This window comes from Lathyrus oleraceus, chromosome 4, assembly GCF_024323335.1.
Source record: "Lathyrus oleraceus cultivar Zhongwan6 chromosome 4, CAAS_Psat_ZW6_1.0, whole genome shotgun sequence".
Taxonomy (NCBI): domain Eukaryota; kingdom Viridiplantae; phylum Streptophyta; class Magnoliopsida; order Fabales; family Fabaceae; genus Lathyrus; species Lathyrus oleraceus.
This window is the reverse complement of record NC_066582.1, coordinates 76668083-76694589: the sequence shown is the minus strand read 5'-3', so window position 1 is coordinate 76694589 and position 26507 is coordinate 76668083. Positions and strand designations below refer to the sequence as shown.

Sequence of the window (26507 nt, the reverse complement as noted above, 5' to 3'; positions counted from 1 at the left end):
AAAGTGATGGAATCTTGGAGTTTCAATCTCAAAACAATTGAGAGATTCAAACTCGATTTTTAATGAAAATCACCAAGCTTATCCTTTGAACGTGAGGGTTTAGGGTTACTGATTCAAAGCTTGCACACCAGGGTCCATAATTCTGAGCATGAGGGGTTCTATTTATAGGTGAAGTGATTGATAATTGCACACTTCTTTCAAAATTCCAAAAATAGAAATATCCTTTGCATGGATGTATGGGTGTGTGATAGGCCCATGTAATGATGCATTTAGGTCCAAAAATGAGTGTAAGCAATGCTGAAGTCATGTGGAAAGGCCATGCATTCGTGTGTGAGAAATGGAACTTCAAATCTTCCAAATGGTCCTTCAACTTTAAGCCATGCACAGGTCATTCATTCTTTATCCAAATGGGATGAATTTGGACTTTTTGGAAAGGTTAGATCAAGAGGAACAACTTTCATGTTGAACACTTTTTCATTTGAAGCTTGGATCATGATGAATTTTGATGTGGAAGTTTGGAAAATCAAACATATCAAATAAATTCTAAGTACCAAGCCATATGTTCACTTCTTCCACCTTGAGTAACTTTTTCTATGGACTTCAAATGAGAAAGGTTCCTTCATAAACGTTGTATCTCTCTCAGAGTCCTTCAAATTAGTCACAAATTTGACCTCATTTGGATTTAACATGAAGGAGTTATGCATTTTAGAAGTTAAGGAAATTCACTTGTTCAATGGTATTAGCCCAAAATTACCTATAATGTTTCCTCATATCACATGCATTTAAAAGTTGAATTTGCACTTCCTCCAAACATAAAAGTTTAAATAGACATGTTGAATTTGATCATGAACCTTTAATAGCTTTCATATCATAAAAATTGATCAAGTTATGGTCTTGGGAAGTTGACCTCCAAATTAGGGTTTAGACAAAATGACCTATAATCTTTAACACAAAAAAATTACTTTCCAATAAAAACTAGATCTTGACATCAACATGAAAGTTGTTTGTAATGTCATCTAGAGTAACGTTTCTCTTGGAATCATTTTTATATGATAAAAAATGTAGGAGATAGGGTCTAGGGAACCCCAGTTTTGACCAGTTGAATTCCTCTGGTCAACCACCATGAACCAACTTGCTAGCTTGATATTCTCTTGACTTTTGGGGCTCATGGAGGATCATATATGCATAAGATGATGAAATTTGAAGTACCCCTTGAAATATTTGACCAATTGGTGAATAAACTTGTTGAAAAAGTCACATAAGATACCCAGATGAATTAGGGTTTCCAAGGCAAACTAACTCCAAACTCTTGATGATTTATTGATAAAAATAACATGTGAAGATCATGGGGATCCATATATGATACTTAGAGCCATAGTAAACCACTTATTTATTGAGATCCTTGCAATGAGGGTCTTAAACCCTAGATAGAGCATAGGTGGGCATGTGCACTACCTACAAAAGAGTTAAACTATACAATGACATACTTTTGGTATTTTGGTTAGTAAATGATAAAAAAAACAAAGTATGATACAATCAAATATGCTTTGTGATCTCTCCCAATGCAAACCCAATTAAAGAGGGGTAAGGAGGATACCAAGGTGTGATCCCAATGCTAATACATATGATGAGAATAACATGAGGGATCTTAGGATCAAAATTGGGGTCTTGCAAAGTGCAACATGGTGTAATTGCTTACCAGCAGATGCTAACCAGTTACCAGAAAGCTGTAACCAGTTATAACTTCAAAATTTCCAATTCTGAAGAAAGTGGAAGAGAAGAACAACCTATCGTCGAAGCCCGAAATGAAGCAAATGTTAGAAGGTCAACAAGGAAAATGGATTTGCCTCAAGGACTTCAAGATTGTGAGTTGTTCCAAGACAACAAAGTCATGATGATAGTGTTTTTATCCATTTTGCACTTACGGGCGAATCCAAACATGTTAATACGAAAGAGGCCTTAAGTGATCCAAAATGGATTTATGCTATGAAGGAGGAGATGGAATCCATTGAGAAAAATAGTATTTGGGAGTTGGTTGATCTCTCGAAAATAAAGAAACCAATTGGTGTGAAGTGGGTGTTCAAAGTGAAAGCAAATCCCAAGGGTGAGATAATCAAGCATAAGGCTCGATTGGTGGCTAAGGGATTTTTGCAAAGAGGATGCATGGACTTTGAGGAGGTATTTGCACCTGTTGTTGGGATTGAAACCATTAGGTTTGTTGTTAGAATTGCAACTAACCATAATTGGCCTATCTACCAAATGAACATCAAATCCACTTTTTGAATGGACCGCTTGAAGATGAGGTATATGTAAGACAACCCCCTGGTTTTATTGTGAAGGACCAAGAGCTGAAGTTTTACAAGTTGAAGAAAATGTCATATGGTTTGAAGCAAGCTCCAAGAGCTTGGAATAAAAGAACTGATGGTTTCCTATAGGATGTTGGCTTCAATAAATGTGTATCCAAGCATGGAGTGTATGACGGATACAAATGAAGGAGTAATTATCCTTTATCTATATGTAAATGACTTATTGATCACAGGTAGCAACAGAAAGTGCATTTCAAAGTTCAAGAGTGAACTTATGAAAGAGTTTGAGATGACCGACCTTAGCCTCATGACATACTTCCTTGGTATTGAGTTCCACAAGTCCAAAAGGGGACTGCTCATACACCAAAGAAGATATGCTCTTGATATATTGAAGAAGTTTGAAATAGAGCATTATAATGCTGCCATTTATCCAACTAAACTAAGGTTGCAGTTGTCTAAGAATGAGGATGAGCAATATGTTGATCCAAATCATTATAGGAGGTTGATTGGATCCTTGTGTTACTTGTGTAATACACGACCGAACTTGGTGTTTAGTTTTGGTATTGTGAGTAGATTCATGGGAAGACTGAAGGTGTCTCACTTGGCAGCAGTCAAGAGGATCCTACGATACGTCAAAGGTTATGTTGGCTGTAGAATTCTCTTTCCCGTAGAAGATACAGGAAGAAAATGTAATTTGCTCGGTTTTACCGATTCCAATTGGTGCAAAGATAAAGATAATCAAAAGTCTACAGCTGGATACATCTTTATGTTCGGTGTGACACCAATATTATGGTGTTCAAAAAAGGAATAGATATTTGCACTCTCATCTTGTGAGGCTGAGTACAGTGCCACTTTGTTATGTGCATGCCAAGCCATGTGACTTATGCATCTATTGGAGGAGATGGGCAGTAGTAAGGGTGAGGTTGTCACACTCCTAGTTGACAATATTTGTAGATCTTCTGAAGGATTTTCCTGAAAAGGAACTTGGATCCCACCATGCTTTAATACCATCTTGATATGAACTTCCTCAGTATTTGAATCCTGGGAAAGTGTGCCCCTGGTTGATTAACTTTTAGAGTGATCGACTTCACCATGTTATTGAGGTGTCTTGCCCTAGTATGAGATTCTTGAATGGTCTTCCCCTTGTCATGAAGGTGATGTCTGGAGAGGGACTTGGATCCCACCATGTTGTGATACGGCCTTGATATGGACTGCCCTAGTAGTTAAATCTTTGAAACATATGCCATTGACTAACCAAATCTCAAAGTGATTGGCTTCATTGTGCTCTTTAGGTGGCCTGCCCCAGTACGAGCTTCTTGAGAGGTCTTCCCCTTATCATTAGGGTTATGGAGGTGATTCAACATCAGTGGGTCAAATCTTGAATTTTTTTTGCCCTTAATCAGTAGGATCTTCATACTATCTACTTATGATTGTAAGGATTCCTAGGTGATTTACCCATAGTCAAGAGTTTTCTTGAAGTAGTATGCCCCTATCATACCTTTTTTATTTGAAATTTCTTCAATGCTAAGTATTGATTTACGAGTAAAATATTACTTTTGGAAAGTAATTCTAACGCAATGCATATGTAAGTTTTTGAAGTCGAGAAATGTTATGAAAAAGGGATATGGTGTATACAAAAGATATCTCGTCATGAGGGTGACACAAATGAAGATGTGAAAATGCGGTTAGCAATGATTTAATAAACATTCCAAGTCAGTTTAATAACGATTTTTTCGAGTATGATTTCATAGTGAACTTACCTTCAATTAGGACTTTTAAAGGTTATAACGTGACCTGGTTCACGGTTTTAGGAAACAAAAGGATTATAAGGCTCAAATTTTGATTAGGACCCACCCCTTATCAAGATCTCCCATAGTAAGTTGAGGGAGGCCCTTCCCAAGATGGCGTTGTAAGGGGACAAGGTATCTACCATGAGATACTTCAATTTAATTATATTGGCTCATGTCTATGAGATGAGTATCATTTTAAGTGTTATATTGCCCATTACTTGTACTTGTTCGCCTGAAAAGCCAGCTAAAGAATCTTGGAATGCCCCGATGATGTTGAGGTCGGGTTGGACCCTTTGGAATGTGTAGCGGTAAATTCATGATCATCAAGCTATGGATAAGCAAGACATCAAATAACAAGAGTCGCCAGTGCGCTTTTATTATTTCCAAGGGGAAAGGGAAAAGTACGAACAAAACCCAAAAATAAGAAGTTTTCAAATCAAAACTAATAAAATGCCAGAGATTACAGGTAAGGGGGTTGGTTACACAGAGGGAAGGTGTTAGCACCCAAAGTGTCCTAGGTACTCCTAGGGAGCCCTTTCTTGTGTGCATATGTATTTTGTACAAAGTGATGTTTTCAAACAAATAGAATGGGGGGATGAGAAACAAATTCATTAATTATATTTTTGTGTTTTACAAGACCTTCGGACTTGTGGCTACGTACCAACATAAAAATGAGGGATCAAAACCTCATAGTTCGTGATACAAATTTCAAAGTGGATGCATTGCTTTTAATCAAAAATTAAGTTTGAAAGGAATGAGGGCCTAGAAAATGGTTTGAATGAGTTAGTTCTTTTTTGCTTTTGAAAATTTTAAGTCAAGTATAGTTAAATTTATTTACAAATTTGATTTAAGAAAAGAATTTTGAAAATGCAATGGCATAAGGCCAAAGTTTCTAATTTGCAAAGGGTCTAAGTTAAAAAAAAGACAAGCACAAGCAAAGAAGTTTTTTAAAAGGAGGGAGAGATTTTGAAATTAAAGAGATGGTGAGGAGATGAAGAGACTAATCCTAAGCATAACTTTAAAAGTTAAGAGTTGAAAAGATATGACCAATGGGCTGCAATCCAATAGACAAGAATGTCATATAGAAACCCCAAATTCCCTTGGACATTAGAATCAAGCAACAAACAATGCACACAATATTAACTTGAAGAGCAAGGCATCAAATAAATATAGCCACATCCAAGCTTTAACCATTCCATTATCTCCTTCATATTTTCCCATGTAACAGATGAATTCCACAAGTCGCAGGTTCAGAATAACAGCTTCACAATGATCATGTTGCAGATGAACTCAAAGGGATCTTCAATGATGTATCAGATGAAATTTCATATTACAAGTACTTGGTTACATGAAAGTTGGCATTGGCCAAGTCCTTTGCATAGGGAGTGTTGCCTAAATTCTAAGTCTAATTGTCTCAGATCAAACCAACAGTCCACACAAGAAGTTTTTTAGGGTTTTTTATTCTTATTATGTACATTAATGGTCAAATACCACACAAGCAAACAAAATACACATAAGCAAAATATATCACAAAATATGGTCCAAATGGACAAGGTGAAAATGACATTAACATAAAGAATTAGAATGAAATGAATAATGACAAATGAATAAGGCTTAAAGATAAAGTGCATTAAAATTAAAAGACTTGAAATTAAATGTTAGTTGTTAATGAGTTAGAAGTTTGTATTGCTTTTGCTTTTTTTGTTTAAGTCATTCTTTGGAGAACACTCAACCCACTTATCACAAGCATGGATCCTTGAACCAAGACATCTTCCAAAGGAAGGAAAAAAGGTCAAGTTTCCACACAATACCATGAAAGAGTGGAGACTTACAATCTCACTAACTAGAATGCTATGCTTTTTATGTCAAAAATTCAGCGCTATGTTAAGAAATCGTAATTGGACTTATGTAGAAGTCACAACTATTTGAGGCCGGGCAATAGAATTTTGGTGTTAATGCATGTTAGAGACATAGTATAATGGACTATGTTCATGAAACATACCACACACAAAAAGAATATGCAAAAGAGGTGGCCTAAGCTTATCCATACTTATATTGATTTTTCAATCAACTAGCCTTAGGATGTTGAGATATCATAGGTCAAATGAAATAGATGCATAAAGAAGGGGAATTAGATGAAGAGGGAGGGGAATGGATCAAAACTCAAATTGGACAAAGGAAGACTTTTACCAAATTAAGATCATTTATTCATTTTGGGAGATGGAATGTACATTCCACCAATCCCCTAAGTCCAATGATCTTAACTTAACAAAGTCAAATCAACCTTGACCAAGGCCCAACAACACAAGTCAAACTTATACAAACAATCAAAATGGCTCAACATAATTATTTGGCACTTATTCAATTTAAAAATACTAAAAATAATGCATTAAATTAAATATGTTTTGTCAAATTCCTAAAATCTCATCAAAACACCAAAGAAATGGCCATGAGATTTATCATAGGTCAAACAAGGTCAAAGGACCTTGGAGAAAAAAATCAGAATTTTTGGAGACTTAAAAGTATTTTTAAACAATTAAAAATATTCACAAAATCAATTAAATCATGAAAAATATTAATAATGAAGATTTTAATTCAAAATATGAAAGATTTTATTTAAAAACTTTTGGTGAAACTCTCATATTTTTTGGATCAATCTTAAAATTAATATGAATTAATAAAAAAAACAAATTAAATGAAATTCAAATAATCAGAAAAAACGTGGACCACTTGATCTCCCTCATTAATTGAGGTGGCAGATCAAGTGGTCATTGGTGTGCTTTCCACCATGGACTTAAGTCAATGTGCCACAGGAATGGTAATCAAAACCAACGTGTGAGATTAAAACATTTTAAACAAGATCAATGGCTTAGAACCTGTCCAGCACACCACTGACGCTGGAACTCCGGTCACCTTCTCAAGCGAGGCTCACCGGACTGGTTCAGTCATCACCATCACTTAAATGAAAAAGGAGGACATGATCTGAAAGAAAAAATGGCATAGAGCACGAATCTGGCCTCAATTTTAACTAACTCCACATATATAGAAAGATATGAGGAGTTGAATTTTGAGGTGTGTCAACTGAGTTGTTTTGATTTGACCTCAAAGCGACTCAATCTTCTTTGGTAGGACTTTAGACAACCAAATATCCAAGAGAATTGAGTGAGAATCGAAGAGAAGAAGATTTCTGAAAAATACCTTCAATATTCTGCAGAACAGGATCTTGCTTGCTTCAAACTTAACTTGATCACACTCGAGGAGCTTGCAGAAGTGGCTTGGCAATGGAACAAAGCTTTGGATCCTGGAGTTTTTGAATCTCCAAACAGTGAGATTCAAACTCAATTTTCAAGTTGAAAATTCTCAGGTTTTCCTTTGAATTGTGAGGGTTTGAAAAGAGAGGGCAAAGCTGGCGCGCAAGGTCTGTTTGAAATGAGCTCAGAGGCCATGTATTTATAGCATTTGGGATTGATAATTGCACACTTGAAATTTTGCTAAATTTGGCAATGTCATGCACAAACTTGCATGGGTGTGTACAAGCCCATGAAGCAATCCATTTTGATCCAATTCCATCTGTACTGAAGTTCAAATGACGCTTGAATGGCAAGGCAATGCAATGTGAAGTTTTGGACATTTGCTTTTTCTACTTAATGCAGACCTGTTAAGACCATACGCATCCCTAGTAAACCTTATCCAAAATGCATGAAATAAGACTTTTTGGAAAGCTTAGATCAAGGGGAACAACTTTTATGTTTCATACTTTTTCATTTAGAACTTGGATCAAGGTGACTTTTGAGATGTAAGTTTGGAAATTTCAACATGTTGAAAATTTTTCTAAGTGTTAAGTCATATATCTCAATATTCCATCTTACTTAACTTTTCATGTGAGCTCCAAATGAGAAAAGTGTCTTCATAAAAGTTATATCTATTTCAAAGACCTTCAAAATGGTCACTAATTTCATGTCATTTGGATTTAGAATGATAGAGTTATGCATTTTTGAAGTTGAGGAAAATCACTTGTTCAATGGTATAAGGCAAAAATGACCTATAATGTATCCTCATATCACATGCTCATAAAAGTTGAATTATCTCTCACTCCAAACATAAAAGTTTAATTATAGATATTTAATTTGATTTTTCAACTTGGAAATATTTCATCTCATAAACATTGAGCAAGTTATGGCCTTGGGAAGTTGACTTTCAAATTAGGGTTTAGACAAAATGACCTATAATGTTTCAACATAGAAAATGATTTTACAAGTAAAACTAACTCTAGGTCTCAACATGAAAGTTGTTTGGAATGTAATTTAGAGTAACTTTCCTCTTGGAATCATTTTCATATGATGCACATTATAGGAGATAGAGTCTAGGGAGACCCAATTTTGATCAGATGAATTCATCTGGCCAACCACCATCAACCAACTTGCTAACCTCCAATTCTCATGACTTTTTAGGCTCATGGTAGATAATATATGCATAATATAATGAAATTTGAAGTTTCCCTTGATAAATTTGATCAATTGGTGAGGAACCTTGTTGAAGAAGTTACTCAAGATACCCAGACAAACTAGGGTTTCCAAGGCAAACTACCTCTAAACTCTTGAAGAATACTTGATCAAAGTAACATATGAAGATCATGAGGACTCATATATGATGATTATAGCCATTGTGGATCATTCCTTGGTTGTGCTCTCGTAACCCTGAGGGTCTTAAACCCTATATATGTGCTTGCTAGATCAATGGGGATCATGCCCTACCTATAAAAGAGTTAGGCAAATGCACAGACATATTTTTGGTATTTTGGTTAGTAAAAATGATGATATACAAGTATGATACAATCACATGGTGCTTGGTTATCTCTCCCAAAACAAACCCAATGAAAGAGGGGTAAGGAGGATGCCAAGGTATGATCCCAATGCTAATGTGTAGCGGTAAATTCATGATCATCAAGCTATGGATAAGCAAGACATCAAATAATAAGAGTCGCCACCGCGCTTTTATTGTTTCCAAGGGAAAAGGGAAAAAGTACGAACAAAACCCAAAAAGTAAGAAGTTTTCAAATCAAAACTAATAAAATTCCAGAGATTACAGGTAAGGAGGTTGGTTACACAGAGGGAAGGTGTTAGCACCCAAAGTGTCCTAGGTACTTCTAGGGAGCCCTTTTTTGTGTGCATGTGTATTTTGTACAAAGTGATGTTTACACACAAATAGAACGGGGGGATGAGAAAATAATTCATTAATTATATTTTTGTGTTTGACAAGACCTTCGGACTTGTGCCTACGTACCAACATAAAAATGAGGGATCAAAACCTCGTAGTTCGTGATACAAATTTCTAAGTGGGTGCATTGCTTTTAACAAAAATTAAGTTTGAAAGGCACAAAGGCCTAAAAATGGTTTGAAGGAGTTAGTTCTTTTTTGGCTTTTGAAAGTTTAGGTCAAGTATAGTTAAGTCTATTTACAAGTTTGATTAAGAAAAGAAGTTTGAAAGTGCAATGGCATAAGGCCAAAGTTTAGTTTGCAAAGTGGTCAAAATTTAGAAACTAACAAGTTCAAACAAAGAAGTTTTTTTAAAAGGAGGAAGAGATTTTGAAATTAAAGAAATGGGGAGTAGATGAAGAGACTAATCCTATGTACAAAATTAAAAGTTAAGAGTTGAAAAGATCTGACCGATGGGTAGCAATCCAATAGGCAAGAATGCCATATAGAAACCCCAAATTCCCTTGGATATTAGAATCAAGCAACAAACAGTTTATACAATATTAACTTTAAGAGCAAGGCATGAAATAAAGATAGCCCCATCCAAGCTTTAGCCACTCCATAATCTTCTTCTAATTGGCCTATGTAGCAGATGAATTCCACAAGTCACAGGTTCAAAATAACAGCTTCACAATGATCATGTTGCAGATGAACTCAGATGGATCTTCAATGATGTATCAGATGATGTTTCAAATTGCAAGCCCTTGGTTTCATGATATTTGATATTGGCCAAGTCCTTTAGCATAGGAATGTTGCCTAAATTCTAAGTCCAATTGTCCAAGATCAAGTCAACAGTCCATACAATAGTCTTTTAGGGTTTTGGTTATTATTATGTACGTTAATGGTCAAAGACCATTCAAACAAACAAAGTATAAACAAGATATATCACACAATATGGTCCAAGTGGACAAAGTTAAAATACATTAATATAAACAATTAGAATGGTATGAATAATGGCAAATGAATAGAACTTAAAAATTAAAGTGCATTAAAATGAAGGACTTGAAATTAAATGTTAGTTGTTAATGAGTTAGAAGTTAGTATTGTTTTGCTTTTGCTTCTTTTTTTTAAGTCATTCTTTGGAGAACACTCAACCCACTTATCACAAGCATGGATCATTGAGCCAAGACATCTTCCAAAGGAAGGCAAAAAGGCCAAGTTTCCACACAATACTATGAAAGAGGGGAGACTTACAATCTCACTAACTAGAATGCTATGCCTTTTTGTGTCAAAAATTTAGCGCTATGTTAAGCAATCGTAATTGGACTTATGTAGAAGTCACAACTATTTGAGAATGGGCCATAAAATTTTGGTGTTAATGCATGTTAGAGACATAGTATAATGGACTATGCTCATGAAACATACCACACACAAAAAGAATATGCAAAAGAGGTGGCCTAATTTCATCCATACTCATGTTGATTTTTCAATCAACTAGCTTTAGGACTTTGAGATATCATAGGCCAAATGAAATAGATGCATAAAGAAGGGGAATTAGATGAAGAGGGAGGGGAATGGATCAAAACTCAAATTGGTCAAAGGAGGACTTCTACCAAATTAATATCATTCATTCATTCATTTTGGTAGATGGAATGTACATTCCATCAATCCTCTAAATCCAATGATATTAACCTAGCAAATTCAGATCAACCTTGATCAAGGTCCAACAACACAAGTCAAACTTACACAAACCATCACAAGAGGTCAACACAATTATTTGGTATTTATTCAAATTAAAAATACTAAAATAATGCATTTAAGTTAAATATGGTTTGTCAAATTCCTAAAACCTCATCAAAACACCAAAGAAATGGCCATGAGATTTATCATAGGTCAAATAAGGTCAAAGGACCTTGGAGAAAAAAATTCAGAATTTTTAAAGACTTAAAATTATTTTTAAACAATTAAAAATAAACACAAAATATATTAAATCATGAAAAATATTAATAATGACCCAAAAAATAATTTTAATTCAGAATATGAAAGAGGAATTTATTTAAATTTTTTTGGTGAAACTCTCATATTTTTTGGATCAATATTAAAATTAATATGAATTAATGAAAATCAAATGAATTAAAACAAAAATAAAAAAAATAAAAAAACGTGAGCCACTTGATCTCCCTCATTAATTGAGGTGGCAGATCAAGTGGACACAAACGCGCGTTCCATGATGGAACCTAGTCAGCGCACCATGCGCGTGGTAATCAAAACCAACGCCTAAGATTAAAACAAACTGAATGGATCCTGTGGCTGGGAGACGTGCCAACACACCGCCGGAGCCAGAGCTCTGGTCTTCTTCTCTGGTGTACCTCACCAGACTGGTCCACCCTCAACCATCACCAAAACAAAAAAGGAGGACATGATCTGAAAGAAAAAATGGCGTAGAGCACGAATCTGACCTCAATTTCAACTAACTCCAAATATATAAAAAGATATGAGGAGTTGAATTTTGAGGTGTGACAACTGAGTTGCTTCGATTTGACCTCAAAGCAACTCAATCTTCTTGCCTACATTGGTAGGACTTCAGACAACCAAAGATCAAAGAGAATTAATGAGAATTGAGTGAGAATCAAAGAGATGAAGTTTTCTGAAATTTACCTTTAATGTTGTGCAAAACTTGATGTTGCTTGCTTCAAACTTGATCTGATCACACTTGAGAAGCTTGTAGGAGAGGTTTGGCAATGGTACAAAGCTTTGGATCCTGGAGTTCTTGAATCTCCAAACAGTGAGATTCAAACTCAATTTTCAAGTTGAAAATTATCAGGTTTTCCTTTGAAATGTGAGGGTTTCAATTGGGGAGCAAAGCTTGCGCGTAAGGTGTGTTTGAATTGAGCTCCAAGGGCTTGTATTTATAGCAATTGGGACTGATATTTGCACAAGCTTGCATGGGCGTGTACAGGCCCATGAAGCAATCCAATTTGATCCACTTGCATCTGTTCTGAAGTTCAAATGAGGCTTGGATGTCAAGGCAATGTGAAATGTGATTTTGGGCATTTGATTTCTTCCAATCATGCAACTCTGTTAAAGCCTTGCGCAGACCTAGCAAATCTCATCCAAAATGTATGAACTTGGGTTCTTTGGAAAGCTTAGATCAAGGGGAACAACTTTTTTGTTGAAAACTTTTTCATTTGGAGCTTGGTTAATGGTTAATTTTATGGTGGAAGTTTGGAAATTTCAACATGTTGAAATGTTTTCTAAGTGTCAAGCCATATATCTCAATATTCCACCTTGCTTAACTTTTTATGTGAGTTTCAAATGAGAAACGTGTCTTCATCAAAGTTATATATATTTCAAAGACCTTCAAAATGGTCACCAATTTCATGTCATTTGGATTTAGAATGATAGAGTTATGCATTTTTGAAGTTTGGAAAAATCACTTGTTCAATGGTATAGGTCAAAAATGACCTATAATGTATCCTCATATCACATGCTCATAAAAATTGAATTATCTCTCACTCTAAACATCAAAGTTTATTTAGACATCTTGAATTTGATTTTGAAACTTGGAAATCTTTCATATCATAGAAATTGAGCAAGTTATGGCCTTGGGAAGTTGGATTTCAAATTAGGGTTTAGACAAAATGACCTATAATGTTTCAACATAGAAAATGATTTTCCAAGAAACAATAGCTCTAGGTCTCAACATGAAAGTTGTTTGTAATGTCATTTAGAGTAACTTTGCTCTTGGAATCATTTTCATATGGTGAAAAGTGTAGGAGATAGGGTTTAAGGAGACCTAGTTTTGATCAGATGAATTCATCTGGCCAACCACCATCAACCAACTTGCTAACCTTCAATTCTCTTGACTTTTTAGGCTCATGATAGATAATATATGCATAAGATGATGAATTTTGAAGTTTTCCTTGAGAAAATTGATCAATTGTTGAGATAGCTTGTTGGAGAAGTTACTTAAGATACCCAGTCAAATTAGGGTTTCCAAGGCAAATCACCTTCAAACTCTTGAAGAATACTTGATCAATATAACATGTAGAGATCAATGGGACTCATATATGATGCTTTTAGACATTGCGGATCAATCTTTGATTGTGCTCTTAGCCATGAGGGTCTTAAACCCTAGATGTGAACTTGATAGATCAATGAGGATCATGCCTTACCTACAAAAAGTTAGGCATATACAAAGACATATTTTTGGTATTTTGGTTAGTAACATGATAATATACAAGTATGATACAATCACATGGTGCTTGGTGATCTCTCCCAAAACAAACCCAATGAAAGAGGGGTAAGGAGGATGCCAAGGTGTGATCTCAATGCTAATGTATATGATGAGATTGCATGAGGGATCTTAGGGTCAAAATTGGGTTCTTACAGCTGCCCCTATTTAAGGACATTCTAACTGAGGAGGTGAAGGTTAAAATCTCCGTATTGACTCAATAGAATGGGCTTAAATAACAACATAGAAACAAATTTTGGTCCCTAAGAGACCTCATGATGCATATGATATGTATGTAAAAAGCAAATTCTCGATGGGGAAATGTTGCCACAAAGGAAAAGAATTCAGAGAGACCGAAGATCCGCAGGAGTATAATGCATTCTGTAAGCAAAACTCACTGGGGAGATAGAGACTCTAGGGGATAATGGGTTATGCATAGGCCAGGCTACGACTAAAAAACTGTTGGGGGACTAGAGGAATTCCATAAAATGGAAAGACTCGTCTGGGGAAACAAAACACCTGCATGGATCACAAGTAGATCAAGATAAAACTTAAGTACTTGAATCAATGCAGGGAAAAGTGATTTCACTAAGGAAAAACGCACTCAACTCAACTGGGAAAGAAATAAACTTTAACACAGGAGGAGCAGAAATTCATTATCCACTACCTGTTACTGGGTAAGGAGATAATAAAAGTCTGACAAAGAGGACATCCGTCATCGGTTAGGATGAACATATCAAGGATGACTCGTTGGGAACCAACATGAGGGAATATTCATTATCGGTTACTGGGTAAGAATAACCTTGCTGGGGAAAAAACTGCAGAAATAGGATTTACAACTACCAGTTACTGGGCAGAAGACCGAAGATGAGAATATCTGTCACCGGTTAAGGTGAACATATCAAGGATAGACTCAAAGGAAAAAAAATCAGTCATCGGTTAAGATGAACATATCAAGGATAGTCATTCCTGGGAATTGTTAAAGAGTATACCCGTCATCGGTTAAGATGAACATATCAAGGAGAAACCAACTGAACAAAAAGTAGGAATTACATCTATCGAATACTGGATAGGAGACCATCAAAGAGAAAATCTGTCACCAATTAGGATGAACATATCAAGGATAGACTCTGTTGAGGGGAAAATCAGGACTTACAACTACCGGTTACTGGGTAGAATACCGCAAAGAGGAGGAAATCTGTCATCGGTTAGGATGAACATATCAAGGATCAACCCTCTGGGGAACAAAATAGGGATTACAACTACCTTATTATTGGGTAGAATACCAAGGATGAGAATATCTGTCATCGGTTAGGATGAACATATCAAGGATAGTCTCAGGCAGGGGAATAAAGATATCTGTCACTAGTTAGGATGAACATATCAAGGATATACTTCCTGGGGAAACGTGAAAACGAATCCGCTGGGGAGAAAAGGTTGCTCTTGTCGGGTATTGGGCAAAAGTGAAAAACATGAGAAAAATATTACCAGTTACTGGGTAATAAACTCTCAGGGTACCAAAAGCATCTATCTAGGTAAGATCTAGAAAGAAACGGTCAATCTGGACTCAACCCAATGAGGATATAGCTCAAGGGGAGTAATTCCATCCAGGTAATCAACTGGGGAGGAAACTAAAACAATGATCATCCACGAGGAAATAACTCAGTGGGGAAAGGAGAAAAGTTAAAATCTTTCTGCTTAAGGGGCCGACACTCTACAATTGAAGGATGACAGACGCCAAACTTGTATGGGGACAAAGTACCGCCATAACAAAGAATAAGAATCTCAGACAATGAATCAACAAATATGATTATGCAAAAATATGTAATCATGAAGTTATATGAGTGTATATGTACATGTATATGTATATGTATATATGATGATTATGCTGACAAAACGATCGCAAAGGATACAAAGGTGTCGCAAACAATTTGAATCATCGGTACAATCCTCGGTCAATCCACAACAACGGGATACAACTATCAGAGAACAGGGAGGTCAACATCCCAAAGGCTCAACATTTCCTGGGGAAATAGGAGATCTGATGAGGAAAGGAAATATTATCGAGTCTGCAGGGAATTTTAGGTCAACACCATATCAAATGGGAGACAACCCTACAGAGGATAAATACAAATAGCTGCTCAGAAACCAGGAGGAAACTCTGACTAGGAGCGAGTCAGATGGCTATTGGCGGAGAAACCAACGCGATCTACTGGGGAAATCGATCTTACTTTGCTGAAGATCAAAACAGAAAATCAACCCTGCTGAGGAACACGCAAACTCTGCCTAGGAAAACAGCAACTCTGTCGGGGAAAAGACACAACCACGCAGGGTACTAAATCAACTAATTCAGTCGGGAAAAGTACAGAAGCTCCACTGGGGATCAAACACTTTGCAGGGGAACTGGATCAACAAACTCGGCTAAGGATACCCAAAGGGTTATCTTCTTGGGGGAACCATGAATGCTCCGCACTTAGGACTTGTTGTTTTTCGGAATGCTGTTGATATTGCTTTTAAAACTGCCTTTGAAAAATTCTTGCTTTTATATGTTTAAGAAAATGATTTTGATTAAAAAAATTTAATTTCAAAAATGATCATAATAAAATTTAAAACTATTGGCTGAAATAAATAAGAGTACAAACAATTGGATAAAGGCTCAACTTTATTTAATAGAATGGTAATCTGTAAATGACAAGACTCCATAGATCTTTACAAAGTTGAAAGTTGTAATTTACATGGAAAAGGGTTACATTGAATACAATTGACCGCTAATCCTTCTACCAACTCTTGATATCCACTATGCTTTTGGCGACTGCTGGAGATAGTGAACCAAAGTCTGACAATGTGCTCAAGATAAGTCTTCAAAACCGAAGATCAGCAGAATGTAGTTACTTGCCATAATCCCTAATTTTTGCATAAGTTGCCCCAGGGTGGGGTACTCAACTTATCGGGAAATTTTTCTGTTTTATGTCTCTAATTTTTGCCTAAATCTCCCTTTCGGGTTTTCGATCCACCGAGATGCTCCTTTTTTGCCTAAGCCGCCCTTTCGGGTTTTCAACTTAGAGAGCTATTCTTTTCTTTTTAGGCAAAGTATTTCTTGATTGCATTTGCGTTCACAGGACGAGTGAACTCTTCACCATCCATAGTTGTAAGAATCAAAGCACCGCCTGGAAAGGCTCTCTTAACAACATATGGGCCTTCATAATTAGGAGTCCATTTGCCCCTAGAATCTAGTTTGAAAGATAGAATCTTCTTGAGCACAAGGTCACCTTCTCTGAATACCCGAGGTCTGACCTTCTTATCAAAAGCTTTCTTCATCCTCTGCTGATATAACTGACCATGGCACATGGCAGTTAATATATCTTCTCTTCTATAAAATTCAACTGATCAAACCTGGTTTGACACCATTCAGCCTCAGTCAACTTGGCTTTCATGAGCACACGCAATGAAGGAATCTCAACCTCTACGGGGAGCACTGCTTCCATACCATAAACAAGGGAGAAAGGGGTTGCCCATGTTGAAGTGCGGACGGATGTACGATACCCATGAAAAGCAAATGGGAGCATCTCATGCCAATCCTTATATGTTACAACCATCTTCTGAATAATCTTCTTAATGTTTTTGTTCGCAACTTCAACAACCCCATTCATCTTGGGTCTGTAGGGAGAAGAATTATGATGTGCAATCTTGAAGTCTTTGCAAAGAGCTTCCATCATATTGTTATTCAAGTTCAATCCATTATCAGTAATAATCTTACTTGGCACACCATAACGGCATATGATTTGATTCTTGATAAACCTTACAACAACTTGCTTGGTTACATTCGCATACGATGCCGCTTCAACCCATTTTGTGAAGTAGTCAATAGCCACCAAAATGAAACCATGTTCATTCGACGCTTTGGGCTCAATCATGCCAATCATATCAATTCCCCACATGGAGAAAGGCCATGGGGAAGAAATAACATTTAATAGTGTCGGAGGAACATGAATCTTATCCGCATATATTTGACACTTGTGGCATTTCTTCACAAACTTGTGACAGTCAGATTGCATTGTCAGCCAATAGTAACCTGCTCGCAACATCTTCTTCGCCATTGCATGTCCATTGGAATGAGTACCAAAGGAACCTTTATGCACTTCATTCATCAATAAGTCTGCTTCGTGTCTATCCACGCATCTGAGCAGAATCATGTCGAAGTTTCTCTTGTACAATACATCACCATTCAAGTAGAAATTGTCGGCTAATCTTCTCAAAGTCTTCTTATCTTTCAAAGATGCCCCAGACGGGTAAATCTGACTTTGGAGGAAACATTTGATATCGTAATACCACGACTTCTCATCTTTGACCTCTTCAACAACGAACACATGAGCTGGTCTATCAAGACGCATCACAGTCAGATTGGGAACTTCATTCCAATACTCCACTATAATCATTGATGCCAACGTTGAAAGAGCATCTGCCATCCGGTTTTCATCTCGAGGGATATGATGAAACTCAACCTTGGTAAAGAAAGTTGAAATCCTCCTCGCATAATCTCTATATGGTATTAAACCGGGTTGATTCGTCTCCCATTCACCTTTGATCTGATTCACAACCAAAGTTGAATCTCCAAAGACATCTAAATGCTTGATTCTGAGATCAATGGCCTCTTCGAGCCCCATAATGCAAGCTTCATATTCTGCCATGTTGTTTGTACACTTGAAAGTCAATCTAGCTGTAAATGGAAAATGCGTGCCTTGAGAAGTAATAATCACTGCCCCAATGCCATTACCATATTGATTAACAACTCCATCAAACACCATGCCCCAATGGGAACCAGGTTCTGGCCCTCCTTCAAGCAATGGTTCATCGCAATCTTTCATTTTCAAGTACAAGATCTATTCATCAGGAAAATCATACTGCACTGACTGATAATCTTCAATCGGTTGGTGAGCCAAATGGTCAGCCAAGATACTACTTTTGATCGCTTTCTGAGATCGGTATTCAATATCATACTCTGATAACAACATCTGTCAATGGGCAATCCTCCCAGTTAAAGCAGGATTCTCAAATATATACTTGATTGGATTCCTTTTGAATATCAACCAACTGGTATGATTCAACATATATTGATGCAGATGCTTAGTAGCTCGAGCCAATATGCAACAAGTCTTCTCAAGCATATAATACCGAGTCTCACAGTCAGTGAACTTCTTACTGAGGTAGTAAATTACAAATTCTTTATTTCCAGTCTCATCTTGCTGACCTAGAACATAACCCATACTATCTTCGAGCACAATCAAATACATGATCAATGGTCTTCCTTCCACAGGCGGAGACAAAATTGAAGGCTCAAGCAGATATTCCTTGATACTATCAAAAGCTTTCTGGAAGTCTTCGGTCCAATCACAAGACTGATCTTTCCGAAGAAGCTTGCATATAGGCGCACATGTGGCAGTCATGTGTGAAATGAATCTTAAGATATAATTCAAGCGGCCGAGAAAACCTCTGACTTGCTTCTCAGTTTTGGGCGCAGGCATCTCTTGTATTGCTTTGACCTTGGCAGGATCAACCTCAATACCCTTCTTGCTGACAATAAAACCTAACAACTTACCAGAACGAACACCAAAAGTACACTTATTAGGATTCAAGCGGAGTTTATACTTCCTCAAACGCTAGAATAACTTCGACAAATGCTCAACATGTTCCTTTTCATCAATTGATTTAGCAATCATGTCATCGACGTAAACTTCAATCTCTTTATGCATCATATCATGAAAAAGAGTAGTCATTGCTCTTTGGTAAGTTGCACCAACATTCTTTAAACCGAAAGGCATCACTCTATAATAGAATGTTCCCCAGTGTGTAATGAATGTGGTCTTCTCCGTATCTTCGGGTGCCATCTTGATCTAATTATATCTGGAAAATCCATCCATAAATGAAAAGACTTTGAATTTAGCAGTATTGTCTACCAACATATCAATGTGTGGCAAAGGGAAATCATCTTTCGGACTGGCTTTATTCAAATCTCTATAGTCAACACACATGCGGACTTTTCCATCTTTCTTCGGCACATGCACAATATTGGCCACCCATTACGGATACTCAGCGGTCACAAGGAAATCGGCATCAATCTGTTTCTGCACTTCCTCTTTTATCTTCACTGCAATATCAGGATGCGTTCTTCTCTACTTCTGCTTGACTGACGGGCATTCTGGTTTCAACGACAATTTATGCTCCACAATCTCATAATTTAAACCAGACATGTCTTGATAGGACCAAGCAAACACATCTGAATATTCTCGGAGAAGATCAATCAACCCCTTCTTCGCATCTGAACATAGTCGAGACCCAATTTTGACTTCCTTCACATCATCCTCGGAACCCAAGTTGACTAACTCAATCTGCTCTTCGAACGGCTGAATGGTCTTTTCATCATGCTCAAGAAGACGAGACAATTCATCACTCACTTCTTCATCACTTTCCTCCTCGGCCTCAAACACAGGGAATTCAAAACTTGGAGAAGGAGAAGGATCATTGTATTCAATGCAGTTAGAAACCAACCTGCATAATGATTTGATATTTTGATTTTAGAGAAGTGAATTTGTGACCAAATATTATGCAGATAGACAATTATATTATTTATTTATGTTTTTTGTGATTACCATTTTCAGAATAAAGTAAAAAGTAAAAATAAAACATCATAGATGTGGATGAATAGAATTAATTTTATTAATGGTCAATTTCAAAATGCCCAAACAATGTTCACTTCTCCCTTAGGCATAGGAGAAGGATTTTTGAAAACATATAAAAGTGTCATACCCCAAAATTTGCCTGTTAATTTTTATGATAAATTGATTCATGCATGACATTCATTTCACATTTGCATTCATTTATTAGCATACATTCTCATATAAATTATAAATTTTAATTTATTTATTATGTGATACAGATATAAAAAATAATAATAATTTTGGTTATCTGTATGATATAAATAAATTTTATATATATAAATAAAATAGTTTTAATTTAATGATAAATAAAAATATATTTGAATTTTAATTGTATAATTAAAATTTTAAATTAATTTTATTTGTTAAAGCTCATTAAGTTATAATAACTATTTTTTATAATTTAGTGACTCTTGTTCCATTTATTCATTATTTATAAATAGTATTTATTTAGTAATTCACGTTTTTTACTTAATAAAATTTATTTATAAGAGTAACATTTTTTTAAAAGCCCATAAATTATAAAATAATTTTGGTTGATATAAATAAGAATAATTTTGATTTTTTTAAATGATGAAAGTAAAAATAGAAATAGGTTTAAATTTTAATTCAATTATGTAACTAAAATTTAAATTAATTTTTATTTGTTAAAAGTCATTTAAATTATGACTTTAATTGAAATACACTGACAGTGTAAAGGGATTTTACACCGTCAGTTAATCATAGACGTCGGATATTATTAAATATAATAAATAAATTTATAAAATCAACAAAACATAAGGAGTATAAAAATATATATAATTTATTTATTAAAATAAATAATTAAATATATATGAGAGAGAGAGAGAGATTTTTTTAATTTCTTGATTCATATAACTACAATCATTCATGCCATAAACATAAAGTGGTGAAATTTTTGGAAAACATAATTTATGACATTCAAAACACAATTGTTTTTGAGACAAAAGAAATATGTTTTTTTAATGATAATTTTTTTTTTGTGTGTATAATCAATATCTTTTAATAACAATATAAATTAATCACTCAAATCAGATAGCATAATGAATAGTAAAACTTTTCCTGAAAAAAATCTCTAATTTTTTTTCCTGAATGAGAAATGGAAGCCCATTTGAGAAAACTTTACAAATTGCAGCTGAAGCTGAAGAACCAGATTCAATGTCTAGCAAGAAGTAGTTGGATCAAATTGAATTTCAAAGAATGTTCATAAAGAATTAAAAAAACTGGTAGAAAAAATGTACCCAAACTATTTGGGCTATAAAAATTGAAAACAAAAAAAAAAGTAACGTAATTGGGGGACCCGCATACATTTGATAGACAACTTCATTCGGTCCTAAACCCTGTTAAAAAAAACAATAATAACCAAAAAAAAAAATCAGAATAAAATAATGATAATAAATTATTAATGGACCTGAAGAGTCCAAATTCAGAGATCCAAAGAGAATTGCCTTATTTCAAAATTTTGAGAAAAAACTCAAAAACTCCGTTACCTCATCTTAACGAAAACCAACCAAGTTTTCATATACCAGTAACCCTAATTCTAAAGTCCAATTAGGTCCAGGCCCAATCTCCATCTTTCTCCGGTGAGCCCTTTCTCTTTCTCTCTCCTCTGTATAACTCTAGATCTCACTCCGGTCATCCTCAGACGCGGTTTCCGGTTCGGATCCGCGTTTCGGCCATCTTATTTTTTGATTTGTAGATCTGTAACCCTAGCTTCGTGATTTTCTCGAATTTGTTGATTTCTTATGTCTCTTTTGCTGTTGGATTTTTCATGAATTAGTTGTTTACCTTTTTATCTTGTTTAGTTTTTTTTTTATGAATTAGAACATGTTTTTGAGTTTTTGTTGGGTCTGTTTTTTTTTGTTATGATATGGTCTTTTAGATTGATTGTAATTGTGTTTTTTTTTTTATAAGTTCATGCAGTGGTAGTACATTGATGATGTAATATTTCAGTTTTGATTTTAACCATTGTTTATGTGAGTTTTGTGGGTAGTACTTGATCGAGAAGCTGCCATGGATTCTTCCACCGATGAGTTCTGATGTTATTGTTTTCATTTATTATTAAATTTTTATTTTTATTATTATTTAATTGGGCCAACCCGACCCATTTGTGGGCCCATAGACACTACACAGTGGTGGATTTAAGATGCTATTGTAAGATGTAAGTGCAGTGTTGTTATATGTTATTGCTGTTTTGTCTGCATGCCCCCTTTGAAATTTAGTTTTCTTTTCAGACTCCAGAGTGGGCTTATAACCCCCTTTGAAATTTAGTTTTCTTTTCAGACTCCAGAGTGGGCTTATAACCCATTCTAGTCTAATGCAGATTGTATGCTTGTTAATATTTAAATTAAATGCTTTGCATGGTAGTGTTAACATCTGCTGTCTTTGTGATCTCATGTTTTCTTCATGGCTATACTTACTGTGTATAATTTGTATTCACCATTAATCAGCAATTGTTTATTCTGTGTATTGTAGCTGGATACATATTGAAATAAGATGATTACTGTTGACGAAGACAGAGTGGATGCGACCCCTAATCTGAAAAATGCTCCAGTCGGGGCTGATTGTCTGCCAGACAGTGATCTCTCTGATTCCAGAGTAGAACCCGACGCTGGAGTTCCTACTTCTGAATTACAGGCTTCTGATGGTGATGCAAATGGTCGGACAACCAATCATGAGTTGGACAACACTATAGAACCTCCTAATAACATGCCAGAGAATTCAGAATCACTGGCCAATGAACAGTCGAACAATGCTGATGCCTCAGACAACAATCAGCAAGTTAATTATGAGGCACCACCCAGCAATCCATCAGTCGAGTCTGAAACACCCTCTGACAATCAGCCTGTTAGTTCTGAGGCTACTCTTGACCAGAAGTTCTATGCTGAGGTTAATTCCGAGGAGATTCCAAATGATGGTGGGGTTGTAGTATCTGAAACGCAGCACAGCAATGAGGTGGCTTTGCCAGAAACTCAGCATAGCAATGGAATGGAAATATTTGAAACACAGCAAAGCAATGAGGTGGTCATGTCTGAGGAACAGACCATCAATGATGTGGTCATGACTGAAGCCATGACTGAAGCCATGACTGAAAATGAGTTGGCCATTTCCACAATTGATTCCAACCATCACCTTTCCCATCCTGAAGAAACTCACTCTCATAACCATCACTTTGCTGATTTCCATATGATTCCTGAAGATCAGCTGCCTCAACCTGAATCTCTACCCAATTGTGATCCACTGCCGTGTTCTGAACAACTTGAAGACAGCCACATCAGAGACATCAAACCAATGCATCATGATCATCTTGCTCAGTATGATACAGTTCCCAACAATCATCTGGACCATTCTGAGGCACTGTCCCCCGGACAACTGGCTAATTCCCAAATGTTGCATCACTATGAGCTGGAAAATAATGAAACACTGCATGAAAATCAGCTTGTTAATTCTCAAGAACACTATGGACTTGTCAATGCTAACATCATACCCAGCTATGAGATAGTAAGTGCTGACACTCCTTTGAACTGTGAGGAACCTACCCCAGACACTCAGCCAAACAAAAGGAGGAAAAAGAAGTCTATAGTCTGGGAACACTTTACCATAGAAAATGTTGATCCCGGATGTAGAAGAGCGTATTGCAAGCAATGCAATCAAAGTTTTGCATATAGTACTGGTTCAAAGGTTGCTGGTACCAGCCACCTGAAGCGCCACATTGCTAAGGGGGTATGCGCAGCTCTTCTGCGTGGCCAAGATCAGAACACATGTGCCCCCCGAGCAAGGGGAACTGGTGCTGGCAATGCTAGCAGTACACCAAAGCGACGCTATAGAACTGGGGGTTCTCCCTACATAATTTTTGATCAAGATCGTTGCCGCCATGAGATTGCTAGGATGATCATTATGCATGATTACCCCCTCCACATGGTTGAACATCCAGGATTTGTTGCGTTTGTCCAAAATCTGCAGCCCCAATTCAATATGGTGACCTTTAACACCGTCCAAGGAGACTGTGTTGCAACTTTCCTGTCGGAAAAACAAAAACTTCACAAATATTTTGAAGGACTACCAGGACGTTTCTGTCTGACACTGGACATGTGGACCTCAAGTCAGTCTGTAGGATATGTATTTATAACTGGACATTTTGTTGATAGTGATTGGAAGTTGCAGAAGAGAATTCTCAACGTTGTGATGGAACCATACCCTGATTCTGACTCTGCTATCAGCCATGCTGTATCTGCTTGCCTTTCTGATTGGAATTTCGACGGCAGGCTGTTTTCTATTACTTGTAATCGTGCACTCAGCGAAGTTTCTCTTGGAAGTCTCAGATCATTACTCTCTGCAAGAAATCCACTTATCTTCAATGGTCAGTTGTTGGTGGGAAGTTGCATTGCCAGAACTTTAAGCAGCATTGCAAATGATTTGCTGAGTTCTGTACAAGATCTAGTGAAAAAAATCCGGGATAGTGTAAAATATGTGAAGACATCAGATTTGCATGAGGAAAAATTCCTAGACCTCAAACAGCATCTTCAGGTCCCCAGTGAAAGGAGTCTTTTTATTGATGACCAAACCCAATGGAATACAACATACCAAATGCTGGTGGCAGCTTCTGAGCTAAAGGAAGTGTTTTCTTGTTTGGATACTTCGGATCATGATTACAAGGGAACTCCATCTATGCACGATTGGAAGCTAGTTGAAACACTCTGCAATTATTTGAAGCCACTTTATGAAGCAGCGAACATTCTTACCACTACAACGCATCCCACTGCCATTACCTTCTTTCATGAAGTTTGGAAATTGCAGCTGGATCTTGCCCGTGCTGTTATGAATGAGGAGGATCCCTTCCTTAGCAAACTTATTAAGCCCATGCAAGAAAAGATTGATAGGTACTGGAGAGATTGTAGTTTGGTTCTTGCAATAGCTGTAGTTATGGATCCTCGCTTCAAGATGAAGCTTGTTGAGTTCAGCTTCACAAAAATCTATGGTGATGATGCTCATGAATTTGTCAAGATTGTTGATGATGGAGTTCATGAACTATTTAACGAGTATATGGCTCTTCCCTTGCCACTGACACCGGCTTACGCAGAAGATGGAAATGTGAAGAGTAACGGATCCCCTGGAGGAACGAGGTTATCAGAAAATGGATTAACAGATTTTGATGCGTACATCATGGAAACTAGTAGCCAACAGACCAAGTCTGAATTGGACCAGTACCTGGAAGAATCCCTGCTGCCCCGGGTACCAGATTTTGATGTATTGAGTTGGTGGAAGCTAAACAAACTTAAGTACCCAACTCTTTCGAAGATGGCCCGGGATATATTGTCTGTTCCGGTTTCGAGTGCTCCTGCTGACTCCATATTTGATAGTAAAAGCAAAGTGATGGACCAGTATCGAAGTTCCCTGCGACCAGAGGTAGTGGAGGCCCTTGTATGTGCCAAAGATTGGATGCATTATGGAGCAGCAGAAGCCTCAAGTGCACTTGTGAAAATTGAATTCTAGATTTAATTTGTTTTGGTTCAGGGCAATGTTTTAACCTGAGTGGTGGCTGAACTCATGATGGTAGGTTCTGTTATTTTACTTATAGATATTAGTTCCTAATAATTTTCTATTAACATTGAAAAGGATTTTGGATGGTTGGACTTAAATAATTAAGTTATAGCCTTGAGGTGCGTCAAATCCATTTTTGTGTATAATTACTACCTGTTTAATTACTTTTCTCTCATCCTGATTAATCTTTCAATTTTGATTATTTTAGAATTTCTTCTCTAAATTTAAACCAAGGTCATCTACATCTTTTAAATCTATTTGATGGTTCATCTTAGATGCCACAAATATTTTATTAAAATTTACAACAACAAAAAATAGTAAATCTATTTTTAGACTTTAGTTCATATTAGTTGACTCTTTTTCTAAACTGATGTTTTTTGAGATCTTTATGTTCTTCAATCAAAATCTTTACGCTCTATCTCTTAACTCTACTTTCTTCTGTCTTAAAGTTTAATTATTCTCAAAACTATTTCTTTATCACTTCCTCTTACTACTTCCCTTTCAATATTTAAAGTTAATTTTTTTTTTTGACTTCAATATCAATTAATTTTGTTTATTCATGCATTCCTGCACAACTGATAATTAAATTAATTTTTATTTTAATTGATTTTAATATTGTTTTAAATTTCTCTTATACAATTGTAAGTTTGTAGAAGTAATATTTTATATTTGTTGTGTTTTACTGAAAAAAAATTAAGAGTATTTGATTA

The 26507-nt window shown here is 36.1% G+C and overlaps 1 protein-coding gene across 4 annotated transcripts; it reads left to right on the top strand.

Moving 5' to 3' along the window:
• The first annotated feature begins 21673 nt into the window (after window positions 1-21673).
• Window positions 21674-25926, top strand: LOC127073515 (zinc finger BED domain-containing protein DAYSLEEPER). Of its 4 annotated transcripts, none has more exons than XM_051014678.1 (2): window positions 21674-21839; window positions 22732-25926. In XM_051014678.1, exon 2 carries the CDS (start codon window positions 22753-22755, stop codon window positions 25747-25749), a length of 2997 nt encoding a protein of 998 aa, XP_050870635.1. In that variant the 5' UTR covers window positions 21674-21839; window positions 22732-22752; the 3' UTR covers window positions 25750-25926. The 4 variants fall into 4 exon arrangements, with proteins under 4 accessions (XP_050870635.1, XP_050870637.1, XP_050870638.1 ...); XM_051014680.1 differs by lacking the exon at window positions 21674-21839 and adding an exon at window positions 21870-21951; XM_051014681.1 differs by lacking the exon at window positions 21674-21839 and adding an exon at window positions 21896-21913.
• The last annotated feature ends 581 nt before the right edge of the window (window positions 25927-26507 follow it).

Bases quoted from the DNA above. Each gene is read 5' to 3' on its own strand.
- LOC127073515 (XM_051014678.1), top strand. From the start codon at position 22,753: ATGATTACTGTTGACGAAGACAGAGTGGATGCGACCCCTAATCTGAAA.